The 27,765-nt window shown below is 53.8% G+C and overlaps 2 protein-coding genes across 6 annotated transcripts in view; both read right to left on the minus strand.

The window, feature by feature from the left end:
• Nucleotides 1-330, minus strand: part of KLHL20 (kelch like family member 20) — a 32,324-nt gene extending 31,994 nt beyond the window's left edge. The window contains exon 1 of one of the 5 annotated variants that reach the window (XM_032117883.1): nt 214-330. The gene's annotated coding sequence lies outside the window, so the exon portion shown is untranslated. Of the gene's footprint in view, nt 1; nt 134-213 lie in introns of those variants that run through there. The other 4 variants (XM_032117874.1, XM_032117882.1, XM_032117877.1 and 1 more) reach the window with 4 other exon arrangements.
• A 4,652-nt stretch (nt 331-4,982) lies between these two features.
• On the minus strand, nt 4,983-26,117 carry UCK2 (uridine-cytidine kinase 2). Its single transcript, XM_032118675.1, is given in 8 exon segments — nt 4,983-7,013; nt 7,016-7,036; nt 7,541-7,589; nt 9,500-9,597; nt 13,747-13,889; nt 14,722-14,818; nt 15,829-15,988; nt 25,837-26,117. Coding segments are annotated over 8 exon segments (783 nt in total). The 5' UTR covers nt 25,936-26,117; the 3' UTR covers nt 4,983-6,897.
• Between the last annotated feature and the right edge of the window lie 1,648 nt (nt 26,118-27,765).

Here is a 27,765-nt window from a genome sequence, read left to right on the forward strand (position 1 = left end):
CCCTGCCCCGAGCGCCGGGCCCGGCCCAAGAGCCACCCCGAGCCAAGCCGAGCCGAGCCGAGCCAAGGAGCCCACGCTGCCCCAGCCCGCCCGGGAGCGGAGGGCCCAGGCCACGGCAGTCCCGGGCAGGGCAGCGCTCCCCGGCCCGCCCCGCGCCCCCCGGCCGGCCCAGCGCCGGGCGGCCGCCCCGGCCTGCAGAGCCGCCTCACTCACGCCGGGCGCGGGCTCGTCGCCACCGCCGAGCCGCGATCTCGGAGCACCGCCCGAGCGCGTCCTCAGCCGCAGGAAGAGGCCCGGCCCCCGCCAACCACCGCCAAGCCGCGCCCGCCCCTTCCGCCCCCGGAGCCGCCCCCCCTCCGCAGCACGGCCCGGCCCCGCCGCGCAACTGGAGCGCCACTGCCGTGCACCGGGGATGCTCAGCCCCGCCGCGGTTCCACCCGGTTACCAGTGGTGTGGCTGTGTCCTAGAGCCCGTGTCCCAGCGAGGGGGCAGAGGCGCCGCATGCACGGGGCCCCGTGGGTCCTGTCACAGAATCATAGAATCGTCAAGGTTGGAAGAGACCTTTAAGATGAAACAAGTCAAATTGTCCACCCAGCAATGCCACTGGAACCACTAAACCACATCACCCAGCGCCAGATCCACACGCCCTTTAAGCACCTCCGGGGATGGTGACTCCAACACCTGCCTGGGCAACCCTGGCCTTCCAATGCCTGACCGCTCTTGACAGTGGATTTTTTTTCTAATATCTAATCTGAATCTCCCCTATCTCCGCTGGGCCATTGCCTCTCGTCCTCCCACTGCAGGCCCGGCAGAAGAGACCGACCCCACCTGGTTACAGCCTGCTGTCAGGTGGTTGCAGATAGCGATGAGGTCCCCCCCTAAGCCTCCTCTTCTCCAGGCTAAACACCCCCAGCTACCTCAGCTGTTCCTCATGTGTATTTTAGACCCTTCACAAGCCTTGTTGCCCTTTGCTGGACACACTCCAGCACCTCAGTGTCTTTTTTACAGTGAGGGGCCCAGAACTGAACGCAGCACTTGAGATGCAGCCTCACCAGTACTGAGTACAAAGGGATGATCACTTCCCTAGTCCCCCTATCCCTCCACAATTCCAGTTTAATGGCACTTCTCATTCTCAAGGGGTAATGCATTTCTCAATGTGCCTGAACTTGGCACCTGGTGTGATTCTTGGGCTGTCCTGTGCATGAGACCTTGTTAATGTGTATAAATATCTAAAGGGGAGATGCCAAGATGACAGAGCCAGGCTCTACTGGGATGAGATACATGGGAAGTTCCACCTGAATACAAGGAAGAAGTTTACTGTGCAGTGATCAAGCACTGGAACAAATTGCCCAGAGAGGTTGTGGAGTCATCCTCATGGGAGATATCCCAGACCCACCTGGATACAATGCAGTGCCATGTTCTGGGATGGCCCTGCTTGAGCAGGGAGGTGGGACCACATGACCTGCTGTGCTCCCTTCCAGTCTGACCCATTATGTGATTCTGTGCAGGGCCAGAAGTTGGATTTAGATGATCCTTGTGGATCTGTTCCAACTCAGGATATTCTATGATTCTTTGAACTTCTGGCTTTCCTCTTAACATAGGTGTGACCACTTTGCTCATGTGTCCCTGTAAGGTGGCAGTGCCCAGTGCCTGCCCATGGCCCATTGGGTTCCTTAGTCGTTAGAACCTCCAAGGCTGGTGTGATTGCAACATTGCACCTGGAAGAGGAGCAGGTGTTTGGAAGTGGCTGGATAACAATGCCAACTGGAGTGTTTTCATCCAGACAGCATGCCTCCAGGATGACAACCAGTCACAAGGTGCCTCAGCCCACCAAAGGCTCCTGTGGTAGGGGCTCCTCCACTGCCTATGCCCTCTTCCTCTTGCCTGTCCCCTTTGCCACCTTCCCAAAGGTGTTCCCAGGGCCCACAGGTATCCCAAAGGCCAGGGCTCCATCTTCCCAAATATGACAGACAGAGCATGCCTGTGCATCAGACATGCCTGTGAAATTCAGCAAAATTCCTGCTGGGAGCAGCCGACTTTTGAAATCTTCTTGCACGGTTCATATCAATAAAGTTTATTGTTCCTGTGGCACGTGTCCTTTCGGTACCAAGGGCACCCAGGGAAGGGGCAGCATGGAAGGCAGGGGTGTCAGCCAGGCTGCTGTCTATGAGCTTCCAGAATGTGTGCTCTAGGAAACATGGGAGAATTGGGGTGGGAGAGAGCAGGCATCAATGGCTGGGAGGGACCCCACAGATGCTACATTCCAGGAGGAGGCCATCATTCCTGGGGCACAAAAAACCCACCCCTTGTCGTGAAGAGCGTGGCCTCTGACCTGCCCTACCCTCTGGGCCAGCTTTGGGACTACCTTGCCCAGGTGGACACGTCCTGGCTGCTCTACAGGGCCTGGAAAACCATGGGCATCCTGGGCCTGGCTTATATTGCCCTCAGCATCTGGAGAAATGTGCAGAAAAAACAGAGATGGGCAAGCAATCAAAACCAGTCACACAGGAAGGGACGGGTTTGTGGGGTGCAGGTAAGGCCTGGCCCTATCATTTCCAGGGATGAGGACAGACTGCTAGGCAAAGTGAACCTTCCTATGTTCCCAGCTGTACAAGACAAGGGCGAAAACCATGGTGATGCTCAGGACCAAAACCAGATGCTTGGGGGCCACCAGGCTTTTGCATCACCTTTACCTGCAAGAGTTCCATCACCAGCACTACCAGAGGAAGGCGGCAGAAAGAGTTTGGATGTCCCCTTGAGGAGGGACATGGCTTAGAGCCAAGATAGGAGAAGGGATAAAGCTGGCACCAGCTTCTCTCCCAGCTGAACCATGAGATTTAAAAATCTTTCAAATTCACAGACTGGCTGAGGCTGGAAGGCTCCTGGCAGCTCAGTTTGTCCAAGTCCATGCTCAGGTGGGGTTATCTCAAACCAGTTGCCCATGAACTTCTGCAATTTTAGTATCTCCAAGAAAGAGACTCCACAACACCTCTGAACAAGCTGTGCCAAAGCTCCGTTACTCTCCCAGCAGATGTTTCCTGATGTTCAGGGGGAACCCCTTCTTTTTCAGGTTGTGTCCATGTCCAACCACTGGCTCTGTCTTTTCACCTTCTCTCCTGCTATTTATATACATTAACAAGATTCCCCCTCAGCCTCCTCCAGTCTGAACAATCCCACATCTCTTCATCTTTCCCCACAGGAGAGATGTTCCAATCCCTACATCCTCTTCATGACCCTTCAATGGATTCTCATCTGTAGCTCCTGTACTGGAGAGCCCAGAACTGGACACAGCATTCAGGTATGGCCTCACCCGAGCAGAGGGGAAGGATCACCCTAACCCAACACTTCCCCTAAAGCAGCCCAGGATACCATTAGCCCTCTGCTCTCAGGCTCCTGGACAAGCAGGACCCCCACAGCCTTCTCTGTGCATTGCGGATGTCCCCAGCATGTACTGGCACATGGGATCATTTAACCCCAAGTGCAGGACATTGCAATTCCCTTTGCTGAACATAAAAATGTTTCTGTCAGCCCATTTCTCCATCATGCAGATCTTCAGTGAAGATGTCAGAGGGGCCGGACCTAGTCACACAAGTGACTGATCTTCAACCAGACCTCATACCACCGATCACCACACTCTGGAACCAGTCATTCAGCCAGTTTTCCATCTACCTCTGGTTTTATCCAGCCCATACATCAACACCATGAGGAACATTACAGGAGATCCTATCAAATGCCTGACTCATGCCAGGGTAGACAACATGCCCTGCTCTTCCCTCACCTACCAAGCCACTCATTTCTTCACAGGGTTATCAGGTCGTTTAAGCCTGACTTTCTCTTTGTGCATCCATGCTGACATCAAGTGTTTTGCCACAAACTGATTTAGCCCTTTGCTAAAAGCAGTCCCCCTGCCTTGCCTGACACCCCCCTGGTGCTAATGCCACCCTGCCTATGAGGTCTTTTGATGAAACCCACTTGACTGTCATTTATTCAAGATACTTACCAGCAAGGGCTGAACTTCTCCACCTCTGCTGTTTTGAGAGCAGAGGGGTTTCACAACAGCACCCCAAGCAACATGTGCATCAGGACTTGCTAAGAGTGGGTGTGAAAGTTTGATGTCTCGAGACGTTTTGGGGTGCATGTGTGTGGGAGAAGGGGCAGGTCAGGCCTTGCCCTGGTGAGGTAATGCCTTGCCGTGCACATCCCCCATCCCTAGTCTGTACCCCAGCCCTGCAGTGCCTGCCAATCCCTGGCACACCAGAGGCAATGCTCCACACTGCCCCTTGGAAGCCCCTAACCCTGGAGCTCCCAAGTGGCCAAATGACTGGAAAACCCACCTGGGGCAAAGGCCCAGGAAGGCTAAGGAGCCTGAACTTGAGCTGAACTCGAGGTGAGCACAGGTCTTGACCCTACCTCCTCTTGGAGAATCTATCAGATCAAACACCCTGGAACCCAGGGTGTGGGTAACTGTATGTGTCCTTTTCTATATCTTTTCTTTCTTTCTTCTTCCTACAATTCCCTCTTGGAATTCATGAATAACTTGAAATGAAATGAGCTTAAAGTTTGCAAAGTTGAATGGGCCAATTCAATGCTCTGGTAAGTGTTTTATGTTGACTGAGTGCTGCTGTAACCTTTTGCCTAAGTTCTGTGATTTTCTAAATTTGCCAGTAAGGTCTTTTTGGTTGTTTTGACCTCTCAGATTTTCTTGTCAGTATTTCTCCTGCGCATCTAATGCAGAGCACACAAACAACCAAACAGCCCTTTTAAAAGCCTCGTCAAGTTGAGTTTTTGGGCCTTACAGTGGGGGAGATCAGCCAAAAGCCAGAGCTGCTGCCTCCTTCCTCACCAAAGCACTGATCTGTGCCAGCAGCTTTGCTCCAGGTCTGGCTTAGACTTGCAAAACTAAGTCAAGATTGGCCAAGTCTGCTTCCATCCTGGGACTGCAATCAGCACCATGCAGCACCAAACAGGAGACAACACCAGCATCCATTTATTCGGTCTTTATTCACAGGGAGAGGAGGTCAATATTTTATCTGTCTTCTGCATAAGCTCTGAGAAGCCTCACCAGTTCTGCAGGGCTTGGTCCCTCTTACCTACATAGAATTAGGCAGTGCCAGCCCTTGGTCATGGCAAAGCCGACATGCCTGGAGGAATGCTGGCAGACAGGGAGGGGGATAAAAGACTGCCTCATCACAGAGCAAGAAGGAATGAGTCTGTCCCAGCAGCAGTCACTGCGGGGAGGTGTATCCTTTCTTGCTCTCTCAAAGACGAAAGCTTGTCCCAGCTTACATCAGACTGGAGAGCAATGGAGCATGGTCCGTTAAACCCTTAACCACAGAGCAAAACCAATGCTCTGGAAAGACTGGAAAAACCATGAGGGAGCAAGGCTAAGGGTCCCTGCTCCAGGCTTTGTGGGATGTCTGTGAAATTTTGGGTTTGGCAGTGCAAGTCAGTCTTAGCAGCACTGGTCAAAGGATCTTTCCTAGCTACCATCCCACCAAACCCCCTCCCACTGGCTCCCACCAAGCTCCCTGCCCCAGCCAAACTGCCCCACCCATGCAGGGAGCCTCTCCGGGCATCCCTAACACCACCAGGCATCTCTGGACACAGCTGTTGTAGCACTACCAGGTATGGGGAGACTAAGTCTCACCCTAGGCAAGGAAGAGCACTGCCTGGCCAGCCCTTGGGACACTGTCCTCCTCCAGGACAGTGAAAGGGAACACAGGACAGGCTAAGGAGCATGCTCTGAAAACAGGGAGCAGAGGACTGCTGGGCACCCAGTTTCACAACTACCCAGATGGGACCTGTGGATGTCCCACATGGGTGATGTGAGGCAGCCCAGGGACCACTCACTACTGAGCCCTTCAGACAGGCAGCTCAGCAGCTGCCTTTTATCAGCCACTGCCCCTTTCTTTTAGAAGAGGCTGGTTCTCCTGTAACCATACCTCATCCCAAAATCCCGCATACAAGAGCAAAACCAATCCAAGTGAGGAATGAGACACACCTCTGACCTGCAAGCCAACCTCCAGGCAGGTCAGCCCAGGGTCAACTAACAGTGCCACCAGACATGGCCACCAAGCTCCAGAGGGGCTAAAGGTATCCATCCGTGTGCTGCCCCCACACAAGCCAGGCATTGAGACTGCTAAAAAGGCCGTGTTTACATGGCCACATACCCAGCACCACCTTCCAGGTCCTCACTGGAGGGTGTGACGGCAGCCCCACACCTGTGGTGGGAAGGAGTGTCAGGCACAGAATGGCATGCTGTTTAAAGGCTGAGACCTGGAGCTGCAGAGAGTCAGGGGGAGATACTCCACATCATTCTCCCAGCTGCCAGAGGCATTGTGCAGCACCTGCCAGCCAAAACCAGGCTGCTCAGACCTGAAAACAATGGCAGGAAGAGACAATCCCAGCCCAGGTGTAACACTCAGCCCACACTCAAGCTGCCACTGCCCTTCCCCAGGATGGACACCACAGTGATACTAAAGCAGCTGTTGAATGCTCTTCCTTCTTTACCACCTTTGAGGTGAAGATCCTGACACCATCACCTCTCAGGACCCCCTTTCCCAGTCCCTCCCAGCAATACTGAGCCTGGCAAATACCTTACGGCAAGTAATTTTACGTTATTCTGCATTTACACAAAAATAGAGCAATTCTATATTTATAGAGATTTATAGCCAGTTCCATGCTGGAGGAGTTATTGAGCAAGGCCGGGAGCTGAGGGTAGTCCAGGCTCCTGAGCAACTGGCTGCTTCTCATTCGGCAATTCGAACATACAAAATTAAAGGCATTCGTCTCCATCTGGTTTCTTAAATAGATAAGGGGGGAATGAGTGGACAGTATGTACAGAGGGGCCGTGGCAGTGCCCAGCGGCCTGGCCGTGGCCTCACGCCTCTGCCTGGGTCAGTGGGGCCGGCTGCTGGACTCTGAGGGCTGTCGCTGGCGCGGGGGAGTGTAGCCATTCAGGTACCCGTTGCTCTGGCGTTTGCTGAGTCCGCCGTTAAGAATGTCCTGGATTGCTGCACTATCAGGTTTATGGCCACTGTGAGTAGAAGGGGGAGAGACGATGTTAGGATCACTGCAAATCAACCAGAGTCAAGGCAGAGCTGGTGCCCCTGCTGTCCCTCCCACTGGTCTCCCTTCCTATCCCAATCTTGCTGGAAGCAGTTGCCCCCCTGGGACCTGATCCCTCTACCCCTCAAGCCAGCATGGTGAGGCTGACTGCAGCCAGGTGGAGACCTGGCTGTCCCAGTTGCACAATCCCTTTTGTGTGGGATGAACCAAGAGTTTGCCTGGAGGCAGTGCACATAGATGGGCTCTCAGGCCAACAGATCAGAGGAACACAAACTCCTAGTCACTAATGCTCCAAGCAGGACCAAAGGGAACAGGCCCATCTTAGCACACCTGTGGTAACAGCCCTCTCTCGGGTGGCAGTGGCCTGAGTCCCCTCTGTGGCAGGTCCTGCTACCTCCAACCTAACTCTACTGCGACAGCTGGCTGCCCAAAGCTGGCTGCCAGGTCAGAACAGCAGGGTCTGGGTCCTTACCTTCATTATCTGCTCCTCTGGGAATGATGACATCAGCATATTTTTTGGTCTGGAAGGAGAGAGAGCACTGTGTTACAGGGAAAGTGGAGATACACCAGGCTGGGGCATTGTCCCTGCTCCCTGGGCCAGGTCCTTGCCCTCCCCTTGCCAAACCCAAACCCACTAGGAGGTATGTCATTGCTGATAATACATTTTGGGTGGTCTTATTTGTGTTCTGCTCCATGTTTCAAGGGCCATGCTTCGTGTCCTGATTCCATTTTCATGAGCTCATACAGAAGCCAGTAAGAGGCACCCAAACAAAACCTGCAATTAAGAACCCTCATAATCACAAGACTCCAGCAGCTGATGCTCTTGGGAAAACCCTTCCTCCTGAATCCATCCAGACTTGCTACAACAGCACGAGTTGGTGCACCTAAGCGCAGCCACAAAATCTACCTGGGAAGAGGGGAGAACTCCCTACCATATCACTTGCAAAGAAGATGTGATTCAGGACACCAGTCCCGTCCTAGTTTCACCTGTAGGTGCCAGTCTCAGTTTCCTCCCCATTTGTGTCAATTTTACAGCTGACAGCCAAGCTCCACCAAGCCAGATGCGGTGATGGATGTCACATGACACCTCCAAGGGCTTCCAGACATATCAAAAATCACCAGGATATGCCAGACCATTTCAGTACTGGACCACTTGGCCCAGAGCTGCTTTAGGAGTCAAATAACAGCAACAGTGGGTGCTGAGCTTGCAGTTGCTCTGCAGCAGAGCCAACCACCAGGTTGGAAGCGAGAGCAGACCATTGCAAAGCTGTGGATAGAAACAAGGCAGTTTTGTGCCCTCCTTGTTTCACACTTCATTCTCCTACAGACTCTTCATCAGAAGAGCCTGATGCAGCGTCTGTTGCTTTGAAAAACTGGATTTATCTTGCTAGGAATTTGCAAGAAGAGGAGCCTTGCAAGCTGGGCCTGCCTCTCAGGAAAAGCCTTTCTGGACTTAGGAATTGGTCTCCAGGGCCACAATTTAGTGAGACTGAAAAAAGGGAGCCATGCAAAAGCCAGGAAAATATCTTGTAGCACAGAATCAATCCCTCTTAAGGAAAAGGTCAGAGCTGACCAGATAGACCAGCATAGGAATTCTCCTAAGGTGGGAGGCACAGTTTCACTCCTACCTGTGGTGCTGGCCAGCAGTTCCCAGGTTTCAGGACTCTGCTGGTTCACTTCCTCCAGAATAAAAAAAATTCCTCGTGTGACTACCACATCTGCTTGAAAAGCCTTGAGAACCAAGGCACAGGCTCCTCTCCATGAGAGCCAGGAAAGGTGTACAATGGCTGATCCTGCAAACGTGCTATTTCCATGCACATCTGCAAGACTGCAGTAGATTCCCACATACACAGCCCCTGTCTGCCAGGGAGCCTTGCCTCTGTTACCAGCTCCTGAAGGACCTTCCTTTCTCCAGGCAGGCCTTTCTCCACCCTGGCCAATCACCAGCCACGAAATACAACCTGCAAGGCCACATCCCACTCCACAGAGAGAAGGAAGAAGCTTCCTTGCTCTCCCAGGCATGAAGCCAGCAGCACTGCAGGGTGAAAAGGACAGGCAGGACAGCCCAAAAGGCAGACACAGCAAACACTGCCTGGGAGCAGCCATCTCCCATTCCCCAGCTTAATACAGCCAAGGATCTTCCCTCCCAGGCTGAGCTGCCCAGTGGTTTGTCAGCCCCTGCACAGGGAGGGATTTCTCTGGCCATGCTGCCTTCCAGAAGGGAAGGATGATCTCACCAGGAAGGCAGTGGCTGTATAAATAGTCCCCATCACATTCTGCCCCGGCCAGCACTGGCACCCCTGCCTTGGCCAGAGCCTGCAGGGAGGGAGAAAGGCACCGAAGGCTGATCTGAGCTCTGGGCACAAAGTGCTCCTCTCTGAGGAGACGAGGCACTTTCAGCACTCACACAGGTGTCACTCCTCTGACTTACCGGCAAGCAGAACTCCTCGAAGGCGGGCTTGACGAAGGTGATGTACTGAGATAGGATCTGCTCCAGGTCCCGGCCTCGCTCACTGATGTCTCGTAGCACTGACGGGAAGATGTAAGGCACAGTCAGGAGCTGAGGCACAAATCTCTCCACCCCCTTTCCCTTCAGTACAGCCTTTGGCCAGTCACCCAGATATTCTGTCTGAGATCGCCATTCCTGGAAGCTGCTGCCCGTATGTCCGAGCACATCCCAGCCCAGTGTATGCTTTTAACCTGCTTCCAAGTTTTTGTGGGAGCCAAGAGCTGGCTGACCTGACCAAAGGCTTTTCTTGGCCTCCCACCCTTCTCAGCTCTGCATGCGCATTCCAGCTGTAACCAGTGCCAGCTCAGTTCTGAGTGTTCCCAGCCTCAGCCTTTGCCTCTCTCCTGACACTTTGTCCTGCCTGACTGGGTATTCTCTCAGTCATCCCAGTGCAGAGGTGCCCAAAGCAGTGGGGTTCACCCACACACACACATTAAGGCACAGTTTAACTCAGGTCTGTAGAGCTGAGGAGAGTAAAACCCACCCACCTGCACAGCTCTGCCAGGCTCCTTGTGCTGTCCCCAGCCGAGCAGGTGAACCAGAGGCTGATGGGGTGCTTGGGGCAGGTCAGCTCAGGAGGAAGCCTGGAGGCAGGAGAGCAAACTGGCCTCCTGCTTGTTCTGTCACTCAGGCCTTTCACCCTGTTTGCATAAGTTATTTGGGCTAGTGCCATCTCCAGTCTGAAGCCACTTCAGTGCGGACAAGTGCCCCAGTTCAGCAGGAATTCAATCCGTGGGGAAGAGCCAAAATAGCCCTGCGGCTGAGCAGATGGCTCTCGGCTGTTCCCAAGGGGCTGCTGGCTTTTCCCCAGCATGTAAGTACCTGCCACTGGGTTTGGAGTGAGCCTTCCCCCATGTCCCAGGCAGAGCCAAGGCATGGCACTACCAGCCTGCGTGACCTGCTCAGCAGCCACTGCCCGTGTGCTCTTGGGGCCAGGACACTGCTGGTCTGGCACTGTCCCCATGGCTCTGTTTGCCCTCGGCCAGCAGCTTCACAGCATGGCCTTTCACAGCCCTGCATGGGGGAAGTGATGGGGGAAAAGGGCTGGCAGCAGGATGGGTGCCAGCTCCAGGAACCAGGCTGCTCTAGCCAGCTTCTCCAGAGAGCAGGAGTGAGCCCCAGCTCAAACAATACAGACAAAGAGGCAAGAAAACTAAAACACTTTTGTTTCCCAAGTCCCACACCTTATTTGTTGGCCACTTCAGGGTGCAGGAGGCCTGTGAGCTGTGCGGGGGCTAGGTTTGACAGGGCAAAGCTCTCCTGCCTCTTCCCAGGGCACACCACAGCAGCACAATCACCCCCCACACGAACACAAGTCAAACACCTGCTGTCTTGTACCTGCCCCCAAAGCAGCAGGTCCCAACAGCCCAGGCTAAGACTGCACACCCTATCCAGAGGGATTGCTTACAGGGCAGGCAAATATCCCAAGGACAGATCGGTACCCCTTTGAAGCCAGCGGGTCCAGACTCAAACTGGACCCAAAACATGCATGTGACACTGGACCTGGTCTCTGTTTTAGGGAAACCAGCCAAGGACAGGGCAGCAAGGGACCTTAGCCAGAATCAGGTCCCTGATCCCCATGGATGCCTGTTTGAGGTACCTGGCAGACCTTGCCCCTTGCACTCTGCTAGCACAATTTCTGGGGAGAGGTGCTGAGATGGGTACAGTGTGAGTTGCACATACTGAACCCCAGCACTACTGATTAACTCAGCTGTCAGCTGCATTTCCAGGAACCTCATCTCCTGCTGCTGCCTAGCTGAAAACCCAATTGGTGCCACCCTTTAGGACTTCGTCTATGGAAAGATGACTCAGGGCCACATCACAATGCAAGATCCCAACTTTTAATAAGAGCTGCCTCCAGCTATGCTCCAGGGACATTATTATACCTTTGGCACCTCATACACAGGCTCTGCTTTCCCAGAAAGGACAGGCAGACATACAGTAAACACATTTGGTGCTCCAGTGGTCCTACCAACTGCTGATGGCAGGGAAATGGCCAGATTCCTATCAGCAGAACAATGAGCTGCAGTTACTAGGGGACAACAGCACAGCAATCAGCAAAGCTGCCCTTTTGCAAGTGATTGATGGTGGGTGGGAGAAGTACAAGCCTTACAAGAAGCAGTGTGAGTGAGCAGTGGGGTGAGCAGTGACCCAAAAACTCCACCCTCCCCACCTGCTTCTCCTGTCCAGAATGACCACCAGAACAGATGGAGTCCAAAGTCAGGGATTAAATTAATTCAGTGGACACTTGGAGGATGTGTTGCTGGGGTGGTCCATAAAATAGGGGCTTGATATATGTGTGTTACACCAAAGCATGGGAAGAGGAGTGGTGGATAATGAGAATGTACTGGATAGTGTGGGACCTGAGCATCATTTAAGTGGTTTGGAATAAGGGGTGGAGAATGTGCTGGATTTGGTTAGGAGTTTATTAATAGAGTTAATTTTCTTCACAGTGGCTGGTATGGGGCTGTGTTTTGGAGTTGTGCTAAAAACAGCATTGATAACACAGGGATGTTTTTGTTATTGCTGAGCAGTGCTTCCACAGATCCAAGGCCTTTGCTGCTCCTCACCCCACCCCACCAGTGGGGGGAGGGGACACAGCTGGGACAGCTGACCCCAACTGACCCAAGGGATGTTCCATACCATATACATGATATAAAGCTGGCAAAGAAGGAGGAAGGCAAGACATTCAAAGTGAATGAACCATTACACACGATGGAGCCCTGCTTTCCTGGGGATGGCTGAACACCTGCCTGCCCATGGGAAGTGGTGAAAAATTCCTCATTTTGCTTGGCTTGTGATTCTGCTTTACTTATTAAACTGTCTTTGTCTCAACCCACAAGTTTTCTCACTCTTACCCTTCTGATTCTCTCCCACCAGGGGAGGTTGAACAAGGAGCTGCATGGGGCTGAGTTGCTGGCTGGGGTCACACCATGACAGTGTCCTACCCTGTGGCCAGGTGTGGCCCCGAGCTCTTGCACAGCACAGTTTAAGGGATTAGGGCTCACATTTTGGGATCCTGCAAGTGCATATCTGTGACCTGCTAATACATCTCCCTGCAATGACTGTGCTGTCACCTCCCTGGATGAGTCATGCAAGAACAGTGGGTAGGGTCAAGAGGAATTCATAAAAAGGAGATGTTAATCAGTGCTGATGACATCCCAGCAGCTGAGGAGGCTCTGGATGTGTCTGACAGCAGGAGCACAGGCAAGACCAGCTCCACTGCAGAGTGGAACAGTCCCATGCACACAACGGTCCCAGACTGAAGCACTGAGACGCACTCCCCTCGTCACAGCACAGAGCTCTGGAAGGAACTGCTCCTCTAAGTCATCTTCTGCATCCCCAGGCACCCTCTGGAGCCTGTCAGAGCCAGGCAGGAGTAGGAATAGTTCAGACAGAAGTGAATTCTGCCCCAAGAGTCCCCAAATGGTTTTTTAGTCACCCAGGAGGTGCTATATCAGTGACCCCACTCTTTGAAATGAAGGTCATCTCAAGTCATGCGGGCCATGCAAAGTGGATGTCCCTCCCATGTCAGCTGGCAACCCACAGCCAAGCCAGCAGGACACGGGGAGTCCTAGAGGGATACTCTAGTTTCTAGGGCTCTTTGCCCCCAAACCATCACCCCAGCACCAGCTGCCACATAAAGGCTCCACACTGGGTTGCACAAACATACAGCCAGACTTCCCATCTACACCACCCACGGTGGACACCACGGCCCAAATGCCATCCTCAGAGCACATCCAGACCCCAGGTGCTGCATGGATCTATCAGGCACTGCCTCCTGACTGAACCGTCCACATGCTTTGCCCTGCCCACGGCACCCTTCCCTGCTGGCATCTGCTGACTCGCAGCAGCTGCTGCTCAGCTGCTGGCACTGGGCTGGTGCCACGGAGCCACACAAGGACACGGCATGCTCAGTAGTCACACTGCTGCGTACATCAAAGGAGGAATCCCAGCCAAGGCAGCAAAAATCCCACTGAATCCCAAGAGAAACAGAGCCAGGTGCTCTCCCACTGCCACAAGCTGCCCTAGTGACACTGCACTGCAGAGGAAAAGCTCTCCAGCTCTTCACAGCTTTGTGCCAACTCCAGTTCTGCCCTGGTCACCATCACCTGCCTCTGTGACCACCCGCCCAGATCAGTTAAGGGGTATTTCTGTCCCTGCCTCACCTCTGCGGGACAGTCGGGTGTCTGCATCCGTGTCCACGAAGAGCTTCATGCGGAAGAGATCCCGCACCTCCTGGCTGTAGAAGGCCAGAATGCCTTCGAAGAGTACCACGTCAGCTGGGTACACGGTCACCGTCTCCTCTTTCCTGGCAGGGGGAAGCACAGTCAAAATGGGTTGGGGGAAGGTGGGGAACAAAAGAGAGGTGAGGGGAAACAGCAGTGCTCCTAAGCACTGCTCCAACCCTGGGACACCACTGCTGCACCAGGCGGGTGACCAAGGAGAGGGCAGACCTACCCCACCACTGTGAAGGGAATCCAAGGCATACGTACGCTTCCTGGAAGGATAAACAGCAAAGCCGGAAGCACACTAGTCCTTCTCCCCCTACCTCGGCCAGCTGCTGCTGCTCACAAGTGTTATGTGCCAAGCCAGAAAGCCCAGCAAAGCCTATGCACAGCAACCTGTACAGCCAGCTCTGCTTCCCTGGGAACCAGGCAACACTTCCCTGACAGCATAGTGCTTTTGTGGGAAACAGAGCGGAGCCACACCATCCACAATCAACACAGGCATGAAAAACAAGCTGAACACATGCAAGGGGAGTGTTACAGGAGCCAGAACTGTTGTCCTCCCCCTTTCCTGGCTGGGTGTTTGAGGCTGGAGTACTTGTTAAAGCTGCAAACACTGAGTTTATGAGGAGAGAAGGCATGGATGGGGGAAGAGAAGGGGGGTCGTAACACCACTGTGCTGATGCCTGGATGTTGCTGGATGTCAGTGCATGGCTACGCAGCTTTCCAGACCCTTAGCCTGTGCCTGTATCTGCCTGGGATGCCCCAACCCAGGGGCTGGAGGAGTTAGGATGGAAACTTTGTGCCGGCAGGTTAGGCACCCAAGCAGAGGGCAGGAGTTTGGGGAGGGCAGGGCTGTGTGTGGTGCCACAGGGCATCAGCAGAGGCATGGCAAGGCAGGAGCGGCTGTTAGACCTGGAGTGGGAGACAAAGTCATAGACAGGAATCTGGACCGTCTTCCCTTCTGTGATCTCTTTGAGTGTTTTCACGATCAGCTCGTTGTCAAAGGCATCTGAGGAGAGAGGAAATGTTACCCGAGGCAGCTTTGCAACCTCTTCCACCCACCAGATGCTGAGCTTCACCCAAGCCAGAGTCATGGGCACCTCGCACTGGGGAAAGACAGCACAGACTTTGGAGGAAAGCCCTGCACCTCCCCAGGGATGAGGGAAGGCCCAGCTCTCCTGGAGCCACAGGGCTCCATGGCTCTGCAGCAGCCTGGGATGTGACCTGCAGAGATCAATACTGTCCTTGTACAGCAGTGCTGACAGCCCAGGCACAGGAAGGCATCTCCTCCAGGGCTCCAGCCCTTGGAGAGACTGGAGCAGTGTTCCAGCACTGACCTGCCAGACAGAGAAGGCTCTGTTTGCTCAGTGCTTACTGCCTCTGGCCATTGTCCTCATGGGGATGAAGGGACAGCAGCTCTGGAATTTCCCCATCAAGCCTGGAGATGGTTCAAAGAGCCCCTGTTGTAGTAACAGGGCAGGGTCTCCTTGGTGGAAGGCTTTGCAGAGCAGCTGCACAGCTGGCTCCCTCCTTGAAGGAGGAACACAAAGCTGCTGGCTCCAGGGACTCTGCCAGGCCAGATCTCTCTGGGCCTCAGCTGCACCAAAAACCAATTCGTTCCTTTGCAGCTTGCTCTAGTGAAGGGTGTTGGAGCAAGATGACTTTTAAGGTTCCTTCTAACACAAACTATTTGGTGATTCTATGAAAACTGTGTTCAAACTGGGGGATGTTTTTGCAGGAAGAGGAGGGTCTTAAGGAGTTTGAGGGTTTATAACTTGCTCTTTCTCATTCCAGACACTCCACCCCATTTCTTTCCCAAGAGAGATGGGGGGGACACAGGTGGTCCACCCTGCCAGGGATGCATCCAGCTCCACAAGAGCTTAAGTAAGCCACCCACTCCTGTCCCATGTGGACTCAGAGCCCCAGTGTCCACGCAGGCTCTTTGCTGCTGGAGCTGGGGATCCCACTCCAGCCCTCTCCCCACAGTGCATGGCAGCCCCAGTGCTGTTCTCCATTCACCTGGGTGGTCAAAATTGAACTGGCCTTTGAGTGCTTTGGATTTCTGCTCTGAGGTGAGCACCCGGTAGAAGCTGTCTTGGCTCACGATCACCACCTGCTTCTGTCGATAGTCCACCTCGTTCTGGCCCAGCAGCTGGACAATCTTGGAGCACACTGATGACTGGGAAAGGAATAGCAAAGGAGGCACATCAGCAGCAAGTTACATCTAAGTGGCACAGGGAGGATGTCCCCAGGTAACACCCACTCCTGCTTGCTGGACCTCTAGCCAAGAGTCTGTGGTTTTCCCAAAGGCACAGCCCAAAGCCACTGAGGGAAAAGTGCTCCAGAGGCATCCCCATGGTACCCTTTAGTGTGACAGCTGCACCAAATTTGCTGCCTGCCACCCTCTCCTCTGCTCCTATAGCCTGCCCACAGTTCCTATTCTAGGCAGAAGTGGCAGCAGAGAAACAGTTGGCTCCTGCCTGGGTTCAGCCACATGCCCAGGGGCCCCAGGCACTCCATCCAGCCTGCCAGGCAGCTCCCTGTGGAGCAGAGCTGCATGGGGCACTAGGGCTGAGCCTTCCCCCTGAGAAAGCAGCCTTGGTTCCCCCCACTCTGGTCCAGTACAGAAACCCCACCACAGCATGAGAGAGTCCTCAGAGAAGAGCAAACAAAGCCCAGGATGAGAAGACATGAAGAAGAGAGCCTTGGGACTTTATCAGGGATCTCTGCCACAGCTGCCAGGGCTGGGAGGAGCAAGCATATCCTGGTACCTGTTGGCACAGCAAGGCTCAGGGTCAGTGGCTGAGGAGCCACGTGGCCCTGGCTGCTGAATGCTGCTGGCATAGGGACCAGGCACCTCGCACTCCACATGGAGCAGGCTGGGAGAGGGTGGCAGGCACCAGCTCTGCTGGCACCGGCTGCGTGGCTGCCATTGCAACATGACCCAGAGCACAGCTTGGGGGACAAATCCCAAAGCCTGCTCCAGTCCCTTCTCCTTAGTCACGGGAGTCCTTGGCTACTGTGCAATGCACTGGTGGTAACTGTACCACTGCCTGGCAGCCAGCACTGCCCCAACCAGTGAGAGCCAAGGCCAGGCCAGCTGGGGAGTGCTCTGCTCCTGCCCCATGGCATCTACTGCTTGGGGCAAAGCAGCTGTTCCTGGTGCCAAAGTGAGCTGCTCTGACTCAAGGGAATCACACTGGCTGCAAATGCCCCGCTGAGCTGCTCCTGGCCCCGGACACCACAAATGCTCTGCTGAGCCCTCTGCCTTGCAAAGAGGGGCATGCTTGCCCCAACCTCCCTACCCCAGCCTACCAGTGGCTCTTTCCATGCTCCCACCTCCTGGATGGCTCAACCATCTGTTCCATACTTGGTTGCCAACCTCCAGCTGCAGAGCTGAAGACAGCACTGGTGAGAGGGAACAGGGAGGGGAATGCATGCCCGGCAGAGGAGGTCAGCCCAGCAGGCAGAGGGCAAGGCTGTTTGCCTGAGAAGCTGGAAGATTTGACAGTATTTCTGTCTCCAGAGACCATCTCTTCCCTCCAGGCCAGGCTGACCTGACTTGGCTGTGACCATTGGGCTGTGAGTCATCCCCAGCCTGGCTGGAGAAGCTCACACACAGCTCTGCTGCAGAGAGAACTGGCTCCAGCTCACTCACAGCACCCTAGGCTGGCCTGGGCACCAATTTAGGTTTTGGGTCAGGGATGGGGTGTCCTGAGCATCCCATCTTCTTCTCCTGCCTCTCCCAGCTGGCAAGTCGTGCTTTCTGAGCCATGCTGGCAGCCCTGCCCTGCAGCAAGGTGCTCCCACCCAGAACAAAGCCCTGCAAGTCCGTTCCAGTCACTTGCCCTTTGGCACATGCAGACAAAGCCAGAGCCCACTCTCCATTTCCTCTGTTCTCCCACTCCCCACATCCTTCTCTGGCCTGCATCAGCCCTACAGCTTATCCAGCTGTATCCCATAAGTTTTGCAAAACCAGGGTGTGTTCAGTGCCTCTCCTCCACTTTTCCTGCCCACTCACTCCCAGACACCACTTTGCCGTGCAGCAACAGGACACAGCACAGCAGGGTTCAGCCTTGGCCACAGCTGCTGAGGACACCAAACTTCCCAGGCCCTTTGCCATTAAGAATAAACCACCTTTCAGCACAGCCACCCAGGCAGGTCCCCAGGTTCCACGTGGATTTGCACCAGAAGCTGCTTTCCCCAGCCCAGGGGAGGGACTCCTTTCCTTTGGATCAGTGAAGCAACCCAGGGATTTGCATTCACTCTCCCCTTGGACGTCAGCATGTGTATTGGCAGTAAAATCATTTGAGAGCATCAGACAAATGGTGCCAGTCTTCCTTCTGCCTTATGCACACTAATCCCGGGTCTATGGATTCTGGAAGGTGGAGAAGAGCCTCCACCAGCTCTGAAAATCACCCTCTAGCTCCACACCTCACAATTTGAGACACCTGCTAGCGAAAAAAGCCCAAGGAGAAAGTACCCCAAAGCACAGCTGGAGACAGGAACACGTCCTCCCCTCCAGGTTTCTAGATGAGGAACAGATTGTATCCCAGCTGCATTTGCCATCCAGGGCTCTGGGGCGGATGGCACCTCTTGGAAAAAGCAACCTGGCAGACACTATGGACTCTCCCTTTTCCCTGGTGGGCTCTGGAGAGCTGGCAAAAGTAAGTGGAGAAAGACAACCACAAGGACATCCTCCTCTGAGGACCAATCTCAGTTTCAGCATACCATACTGCCTGGGTGAGCAGGGATGTCACCTCCCAGCTCTGGGAAGAGACACACATGTCACCTTGGTCCTGCAGGTGTGGGCCAGGCACTGCTCACATATTATACCTGCATTAAGTGCAGCAGAACATGGGGACAGGGCATGTTCAGCTTGCCTTAGCCCATTCCAGGGCTGTGTTCAGCTTCCCTTAGTAGGGCAGTGAACCTCAGCAAGGTCCAAGAGAAGGTTTTTCCTTTTCCCACTATCATTTGTGATAGAAACAATGTCTCACAAGGGGCAGTCCCTGATGCCAATCTGAACAACTCCTACAGCTGGACAGGCAGTTTTTGCCCTTGGTTGATAAACACCCACTGTCAAGAAGGAAGAAAAACCAGAAAGACAGAGCTTGGAAACTCCCCAACACAATGGGAACAGAAACTCCCAGCCTCAGGAAGTGTCCCCCCAAAAAAATGACATACTCCCTGCTTAAACCCTTTTCTCCCAAAGCAGCACAGCATATATGTGTGACTGTGAAAGAGCCACAAATAACTGGAAATTAGCACAGCGAGGTTTTGGGGAGACCACGGATGTCCAGTAAGAGCAAGAACAGAGCATGACTCCAAAGTACTGTGCCTATGTGCACCAGTCTGGATGCAGGGGACACATGCTGACAACATGCACTTAGCACCCACTTGAAGGGGCAGCCTGGGCTCAGATTCCTTCTTTTGCCAATTCCTAACTGCTTCTCCCAGGGAAGAAGACAATTGTTTCTTCGACAAGAAACCCAGGAGCACAGAGGATGATTTGAGAAAGGTGATGTGATCCCAGTACACAAGCTCTAGGATTTGAGCCCCATTACTAGCTATGCCTTACATGACACAACTCATCTGGAAGAATATGAGAGCTGTGCCAGAGCTCCTTGTCTCTGCTCAGCCTCTTCTCCATATCCACCTAATCCATGCATGCCTTGCCACAAGCCAAAGTGAACACTGACGGTGAGCTGCAGCGAACTCCCAGCAACAGAATGCTTTCTCAAGCAAAAGTCTTCCCCTCCTCCAGAACTTGGTTGAAACTAAATATAGCCAGGACCCAGCAGCCTCTGAGCCTCCATGGTTGCCAAGCAGGCCTTTCCCACGGTAGCTACATGGAACTGAAGCAGGACTTTCCAAGCATGCAGGCAGGGAGGGACCCTGGCTCCTGCCATTGGTCATGACTTCCCCCACACTGCAGTGAGGGGAACTCAGCTCCAGGTTGGAGCAAACCCCCGGAGCTGCACTCCCCCAGGCTTTGTGCTTGAGCTACTCCCTGGGAAAGCTGTGCAAACCAACCCACACCTCACAGCTTGTGGAGAGGAAGGTATCAGCACAGCACCACGCAAGCAAGAGGTTATTCCCAAAGAGAAGTGGCTGCAGCTCCCCTTGCAGGACTCCTCCTCTGAACCAAGCACACAAACAGCCAGTGTTCAAGGAAGAAGTACAGCTTTATTCTGCTGGGAAGATGCAGAGGGTACCTGGGAAAGAAATCCAACATATTTTTCCAAAAGGAGAGAGGTGGTACACAGGGGAAGAAACTCAACAGATGGGTGTTTGGAGGCCTACCCCTGACATTTACTTGGAACATATTAATTACATATTTAAGTCACATTCATTCATAGCCTATAGCCAGCTGCTCAGATATTCTTCAGCAGTTGACTAATTCCCTGACATTATTATGCAGATTATCCCACAATCCCTCTTGAGTAGCTTTGATCAGACAGTGAATTATAACTTCTGATGGGTATTAAGGAGAGAGTTGATGGACAGTGCCACAGTCAACCACCAGGAACCACCATGAGAAGGGGCCAGGCAGGACACGGCAGATGCACAGCAGATGCTTCCAGCCCCAGGTTTGCTGTGGCAGTGCTTCTGCCCCTGGAAGGCAAGGCCTGTCCTGGGCTAGCAGGAACTCCTAAGCCCTGTGCAGGTGGATATGCTAAAACCCACATGCTGAGAGCAGTCTGTCCATCCCCAAGGAACCTGGCACTGCAGAGGGATGTTCAAGTTCCCATTCCAACTGCACGGAGGACCTCCCATTTTCCCAGGGACTCTAGATGAGACACTCAGTAAAAATGACTTAGCCAGATCCAGTGATTCCAGCCCTAAAGAAACACTGAAGCTGTCAGATCCCTCAGGAGAAGGAAAAGGGTTGTGCCAAACAAAAGGAGAGGCACATGCTGGGCTCCAGTGTGGGAAGAGGCACAGCCTCCTGCCACCACAGCAGGCTGCTCGCCCCAAGCCAAGCTGCTGCTCATGAGGACAGTCCTCCCCAACAGAGCAATGCCCTTGGCCCACAACACAACCAGGAACAAGGACAGGCTGCAGCAGTCACATCCCACCTGGGAGAGGAGCCCAGAGGTTATCTCCAGGGACACCACTGCCATAACGCCCTTCCTGCAGGATCTGATTGTGAGCAGGCTTGGCAGGAGCTAGCGATGGCTTTGCATCTGCAGCAGCCTGGTTGGGGTGTCCTCATCATACCTTTGCGGATAAAACAGTCTCCAGTTTTGTGGTCTGACAGGATTTTCTCTCAGATCAAACATAAGGAACAACTGTATTTATTAGTTTAATTTCTCTGCTGTCCTCTATAGCATGCTGCCCTTAAGTCCAGCTTATCTCCTGCAGCACACGAGTTACAGATGTTGGTCTGTTCCTGAAGGTTATGGTAATTATAAAGTACCAGGAAGTGCTTGGACTGGGATGACACACAGAACAGACATCAAACTGGGAAGGGTCCCAGAGCATCTATCAAATGTCTGCCTGTGACTACAGACAGCCAGTTCATGACCCACACCATCCTTTCCAGTCCTAATGGGAGCACATATGTATGGCAACACTGGGACTGGAAATTTACTGTTCTTGAACCAAAAGCCAGGGCCTCCACCCAGAGCATTCCCAGGCAGGTTCACCATCCCTGACTTTCCCTTTGTGAGCCACAGGCCAACCAGTGCAGGAGTGGGATAGCCAGGTTTCTATTGACTCACCCTGGAACACGGTGCATGTGATCAGCAATCCCAGGCTGGAGCATAAACAGGCACACACAGAGGCTCTAAACACAGATTACATGCAGGGAGGAAAACAAACCCTTTAACACAATCCCTCCCAATCCTCTGGTTTTAGGCACAGGATATTTTTCTCGAGCTCATGCTGCAAACTCCACAGCCCAGAGCTGGCTGAGCCCACAGGACTTTGGTAAGCAGGCTCCACAATGAGCACATATTCTATCAGTAACAGGAAACGGCTGACCCATCAAAATGTCCTATGGATCAGTCTGACTGGGGCTGGCACAAAACAACGTTCTACTAGAAAGTTTGACAAGTCTCTAGCACACGTTGACACCAGTGTTGAACAAGTCAGACCTTGTGATGCAGGGCTCCTGCCAGCCATGAATGAACGTCACCAGGAAATGGAGTTGAACTGGCACAGGGCTGCAATTCCTGTTAGTCCCACTTCTGTGGGGGAGACATTCCCAGATCTCCTCTGGGCTTCTTTGCCAGCCATCTAGGTGATGACATTTTGGCAGTGACCCCCAGGCTGCTGTGGGGGACCTCAGCCCTTGCTGTGGTAGACAACAGAGCTCTGTCACAAAAGAAGTTCCACGCAGAGATGGAACTGCTTCATGCGGCTCAGACCATTCCTTTCCTGGGGGCCAGCACTGGCTGTTCCACCCTGGCTGGGCAATTCCAGCCTCAGCCAGCCTTCCCAGTGTTCAAAGTGCCTAGTGGAATAAGTGAAGAGCACACCTGGCTGAACACAGGCTGCAATCTTGGTGCTCTGCAGGCTGGAAGCTCTGAGGCTGTATGTTCAAACAGACATTGGGAACTTGATGTGCTAACTCAAGACCCAAATGATATAACTACAGGGCTGCAGCAGCAACCATATTCAGCTCCCACTATGATTTGAGGGATGAGCAGCCAACCAAAGCAATCAGCCCTTTAAAAATCTGTCTTTTCTTACAAGCTCCTGTTGGAAGGCAGCAATCAGCACTTCACTTCACGTGGGGACAACAATTAATGCTTCAGCCTGAGCTTAAAGAGCTCTCCCCACCCCTGCAGCCACACCAGCACCAGATGCCACCACTACTGCTGGGAGCAAGCTGCTTCAGCACTGCTGGCAGAGCTGCAAGGTCCCAGCAGCTAAGCTGAAGTGAGGACACAGAAGAACTTAAAGGAGGTATCCCAGCAGTTCCCAGCTCATCTCAGCCATCAGTTTGCTGACCTTTCCTCCAGCCCACAGCCTGGCTGCCTGCCTTGTACGCTGCAGAGCCCTTGGTAGTCAGGAATCTCTTGCAGGAGCAAGGGAAGAAGCTGTTAGCGCAAAGGCCATGGGTGTAAGAGGGAAACAAGAACTCTAGCAGAACACTTGAGAACAGATAGGATAAAAAAAAAAATGCGACAACCAGCCTTGGGAATCCCTCTGAGGAAATGAGGCAGCTGCAGTCCTCTTCAGGTTTGATACAGGATGGGGGTCTTAATGCCAACTCATCTCCACCCCAGGAAACTGCAGCAACCTTTGCCCAGGCCACACAGTGCTTGGATTTTAGGGGACAGCAAGCTTTTTTGAAGAGCCTGTCCCAGCTGAGCTGACTCAAAACAGCCACCGTGCAGCTTGCACTGCCCTTGCACAGGCTGCAGCACCCCAGACTCCCCAGGACCTCTGTGGCTCCTCAGTTGTGCTCCCAACACAGTCCACATTTCGTTCCAGAGCCAAAACCCAAGAAAGCACTCAGGATTCTACCCCTATTTGAGTGGCCAAAGTTGCTCAAGCCTCTTTTGCTCACTAGGGAAGAGCACTCAGCCTTTGAACTTGAGTTCTCACAGATTTGCCTTTAAGGAACATCAGCCAAAAACGCCCCAGCTCTTTGGGAAGGCCAGCCACTTCCAACAGCAGCTTCCCCAGGGCACCACAGGACACAAGACATAAGTTGTGGCAAGCTGCGAAACACGATCCCATCCTTCCAGAGCCTGACTGTGCTGGTACAGCAAGAGGGATGGAGGGGACTGTGGAGCCTATTATCCCTATGTCAGACCCAAAAGCAGCAGTGGGAGGAGCTGGGGGGGGCGGGGGGAGCCTTGGAAGGCAAATTCCCTCCATTATCTTTGGGCTGGTGTGCTGCCAAAGGGGTGTGTTTCGACAACAACCCTCAGTTGGTGTCAAGGCGAGTCAGATGGATTTGTCACTTTCCCAGTGGGAAAGGTGCCTGCTTTACTTTCCTGCTAGCATTCAGTTTTCACCCAGAGCCAGCACATGGGCACAGTAGCGCCTGGACTAGATTTTGGCTGCAGGCAAGCCCTTAGCTAAGCAAACCACATCAGCCCCACTGCTGCTTTCCTGGAGCATGCTGTGGCACCCGGCACAGGGCACTGTCACCAGTCAGGTGAGGGACAGCCCCCCACACCCCTGACTTGCAGCTTCACCAAACCTGAATCTGAGGGGCTGTAGGCACAAGTCCCAGGTCCTTTCTTTCTGTTACTTGGGGTTTTTTGCTAGCGTATTTCTTGCAGCCTTTTCCCACCAACTTTGTAGCGATCTGCTGGAGTCCCTTCAACGAGCAGCATTGCACAGAGGTTTTTCTGCAGCCAGCAGTCACTGGAGGAGGGAAAATCAAAGCTGAGAGACAGGAAAAGCTAGTTAGTACATCTCCCTTGCTAGAAAGGACCATTTTCCTATTTTTTTCCTAAGGCAGCCTGCTGCTCTTAAGCATTTTCACTTCGAAGTTGAGAACCACTGTGTGTAATTGTACTGCATCACTGCTTTTACTTGTGGGGCCTGAGACAGAGTGTTCAGGGACGTAACAGTTCAGCAGCACCAGCACGATGTTATTGGGACAACTACAGAGAGGCAGACCCACGCATCAGAGAACAGACAAACCCAGCATGTTTGAGTCACCAGGAGCTGTACTGCAAGAACAATCCAGCTTTGGTTCCCACTAGAGAAGATTGCATCCTCTCTCACCATCCCTCTCCTGTTATAGCTGGATTTTTCCCCCTTGCAGCAGCAACAGCAGTCCAAGAATCAATAGGGTACTCAGAGACATGCTTAAAACACTGGGCTGAGGTACAGCAGTTGGGCTATGCCATTCTTCAAGAGAAAAAGGGATCCCCCTCCAAATACAGATCAGCCCGGAGACTTAGGGCTCATCCTTCTCCTGTGCCAGCCCACATTCAGTTTCCTTCACAAGAAATATTTCACAGGTATAGCTACTTCCAAATCTATTCATCCTCTCCAAAACGCCTCTTAAAAACACAGGTAGAATGTGCTGCCCTGCATACGAGCGCTGATGAGCTGTGGAGCTGGTTTTACTGCTCCTAAGAAGGAGAAAAAAAAAAAAAAAGCAAGCAATTTTCTTTTCCTGTTAAGAAAGAAAGTGACCTAGCGAGGTTAAACAAATACAGACAGACACACTGTATGAAACAACAGAAATAAAACGCTGAAAAGCCGTAAGGCTGCCCTGCGCTGCAGTTTGGGTGTAGCAGCCTGCCGGAAACACCCGCATTGCCCAGGCGGGCGGCTGCCCCGTCCCCGCAGCCCTCGCCCCGCTCCGCTCCCACCTGCCCCTGCCAAGGGCCAGCCCCTCCCGCCAGAGCAGCCAGGAGGTCCTGCCGCTGTGAGTCAGCATTTGCTGCAGAATTCCCGCTCCTGCTACCCTAAAGTTGGGCGGAGAAGGGCACCCCCATGCACGACCGACACCATTGTGGGGTGGGGGGGAAATTAAAAAATTGTATTGCCCCCGAGGTGCCTTGCGCGGTGGGCAGCCCCTAGGGTCGGTGCAGGTGAACAGGGACGGGGAAAGCACTGACCACAGCTACGGGAATGATTCTGGAGGGGGGATGCCGCCTCTACCCCAGCCGAGCTAGGGCCACCTTGCTCCGCGCAGCCCCCAGCTCTGCCCGCTGTCCCCCTCTCGCCGGTGACACAGAGGGACACAAGCTCCCGGTCGGAGAGAAGGAGCGAGTAAATCCCACGCCCACCCCGCAGCCCCCTCCACGTGTCCGCGGGGCTCCGGCCGCCGCCCGGGCAGAGGCCTCGGCGGCCGCGCTCCCTCCACCAGGTCATTCTTCCCCGCGCAGCCAGCGAGCCCGCCCGGCTCCATCCCCGGCCCCGGCTCCATTCGCAGCCCCAGCGCCCACCCCGAGCCCGCGGCCCGGCCGCAGAGCGGCGCACGTGGCGGGGCGGCCGCTCGGACCCGCCGCGCTGCCATGTGGCCGCCGCGCCCGGCGTGGGGGGAACCGCACCACAGAGCTTCCCCGGCCCCGGCGGGGCTTCCCCGCCGACCCTCCGCACCTTGCCGCTGGCCGTGCCGCCGCTAACGCCGATGAGGAAAGGCTCCCCGCCGCTGGGCTGCCCCTGCTCCTCCAGCCGCTGCTCACTGTCCCCCGCCATCCTCCGCTGCTCGCCGCCGCGCCTCCTCCGCCTTCACTCGCAGTGCGGGGCTGGATTTATCTGATGAGTCAAGGGCCTTCCTCCCCGCCTGGTTCACATCCCCGGCGCTGCGGCTCCTTGCCAGGTGCTGCCGCAGTTGCACATGCTCCGGCCCAGCCCGCCGGCGGGCGGCACTGCGTCCACACGGGCCCGCACCGCGCCGCCGCCCTCCCGCCCGCCCGCCCGCGGACAAAGGCGCTGCGGTCGCGCCGTGCGCCGGACCCTGCTGCGTCCCCGCACCGGCTCCCTTCGCCTCTGACCACTCCGCTTCATCCCACAGAGCGCTGGGACTACACCACGGTAGCCCCCGGAAGAACCTCCATTATTTGTCTCCCACGCTGGCCAAGAAGGCCAAGGGCATCCTGGCTTAGATCAGCAATAGTGTGGCCAGCAGGACCAGGACAGTGACCGTCCCCGTGTACTGGACACTGGTGAGGCCACACCTCGAAAACAGGATTCAGTTTTGGGCCCCTCACGACAAGAAAGACATTGAGGGGCTGGAGCATATGCAGAGAAGGACCACGGAGCTGGGAAAGGGTCTGGAGCACAAGGCTGGGGGGGGCTCAGCCTGGAGAAAAGGAGGCTCAGGGGGAGCTTTATTACTCTCTACATCTGAAAGGAGGTTGTCGCTGGCTGGGGGTCGGCCTTTTTCCCCCATGTAACAAGAGATAGGACAAAAGGAAATATCCTCGACTTATTCCAAGGTTTGGGTGGGTAGATTGGATATTAGGAAAAATTTCTTCACCCAAAGGGTGGTCAGGCATTGGAACAGACTACCCAGGGAAATGGTCAAATCGCCATTCCTGGAAATGTTCAAGAACCATGCAGATGTGGCACTTGAGGACACTTGTTTCTTGGTGAACAGTGCTGGGTTAATGGTTGGACTTGGTGATCTTTCCCAACCATAATGATTCTGTGAATCTCCCACCCCACCTGGGCCCTGGTCCTGTGAGCACTCATAAATTATTATTAATGACCCAAATCCAGGAATACAAATTATGCTTATATCTTTAGCAAGTGGGACCTGTCTGGGAAGATCTGTGAGTGCTCTGGAGGCCAGGATTCAAAGTCAAAATGACCTCAATAAAATGAAAAAAGGATTGGCATGTAGGGTGCAAGTCCATGCAGACAAACGTGATAATGATCTGTGGCAATGTGAGATAGGAGCCTGCTGGCTAGCCAGGCCTTTTACAGATAAAGATCTGGAGTAGAGTGGATTAAAGAGTCAATTCACAGTGCTGCTGTGAAAAAGGCAAACATCCCATTGGGTGGATGGATACATCCACAGGTATTGTGTTTTGAGAAAGGTGAGGCCTGGTGGAGAGACTCCAGTGGGGACTCTGGAACAGCCTGGTCTGGCTTTGTAGAAGGACTGCAGCAACCTTCTGTGATTAGTCTGGAGAAGGTCTCTGCTGGGCTGTAAGGCTGTGGGGACACAATAACCATTTCCAAATACATAAGAGGCTGCCTCAAACAGGAAGGGAATAAATTTCTTTTACAGATAGGGATTAAAACAAAATGTTGCCAGCTCAACACTGTAACAAGGGCAATTCAGGGACATTTTCTAGGGGTAAAAAGGGTTAAATCATAGAAAAGGTTGTTTAAGGAGAGTAAGGACTCTCCACTTTTAAATCTGAGGATTTAAAAAAAGAAAAAAAAGAAGCAGTAGGCATGCTCCTGTATGGAAAGTGTTTAGTAGTGCTGATCCTGTTTTGAGGCAGGAGACAACCCAAGCAATGCCCCAAAGTTCCTCCCAGCCCTGTTCAGAGGACCAGAACTTTCACTTAGGTT

This window comes from Corvus moneduloides, chromosome 9 (assembly GCF_009650955.1).
Source record: "Corvus moneduloides isolate bCorMon1 chromosome 9, bCorMon1.pri, whole genome shotgun sequence".
Lineage (NCBI taxonomy): Eukaryota > Metazoa > Chordata > Aves > Passeriformes > Corvidae > Corvus > Corvus moneduloides.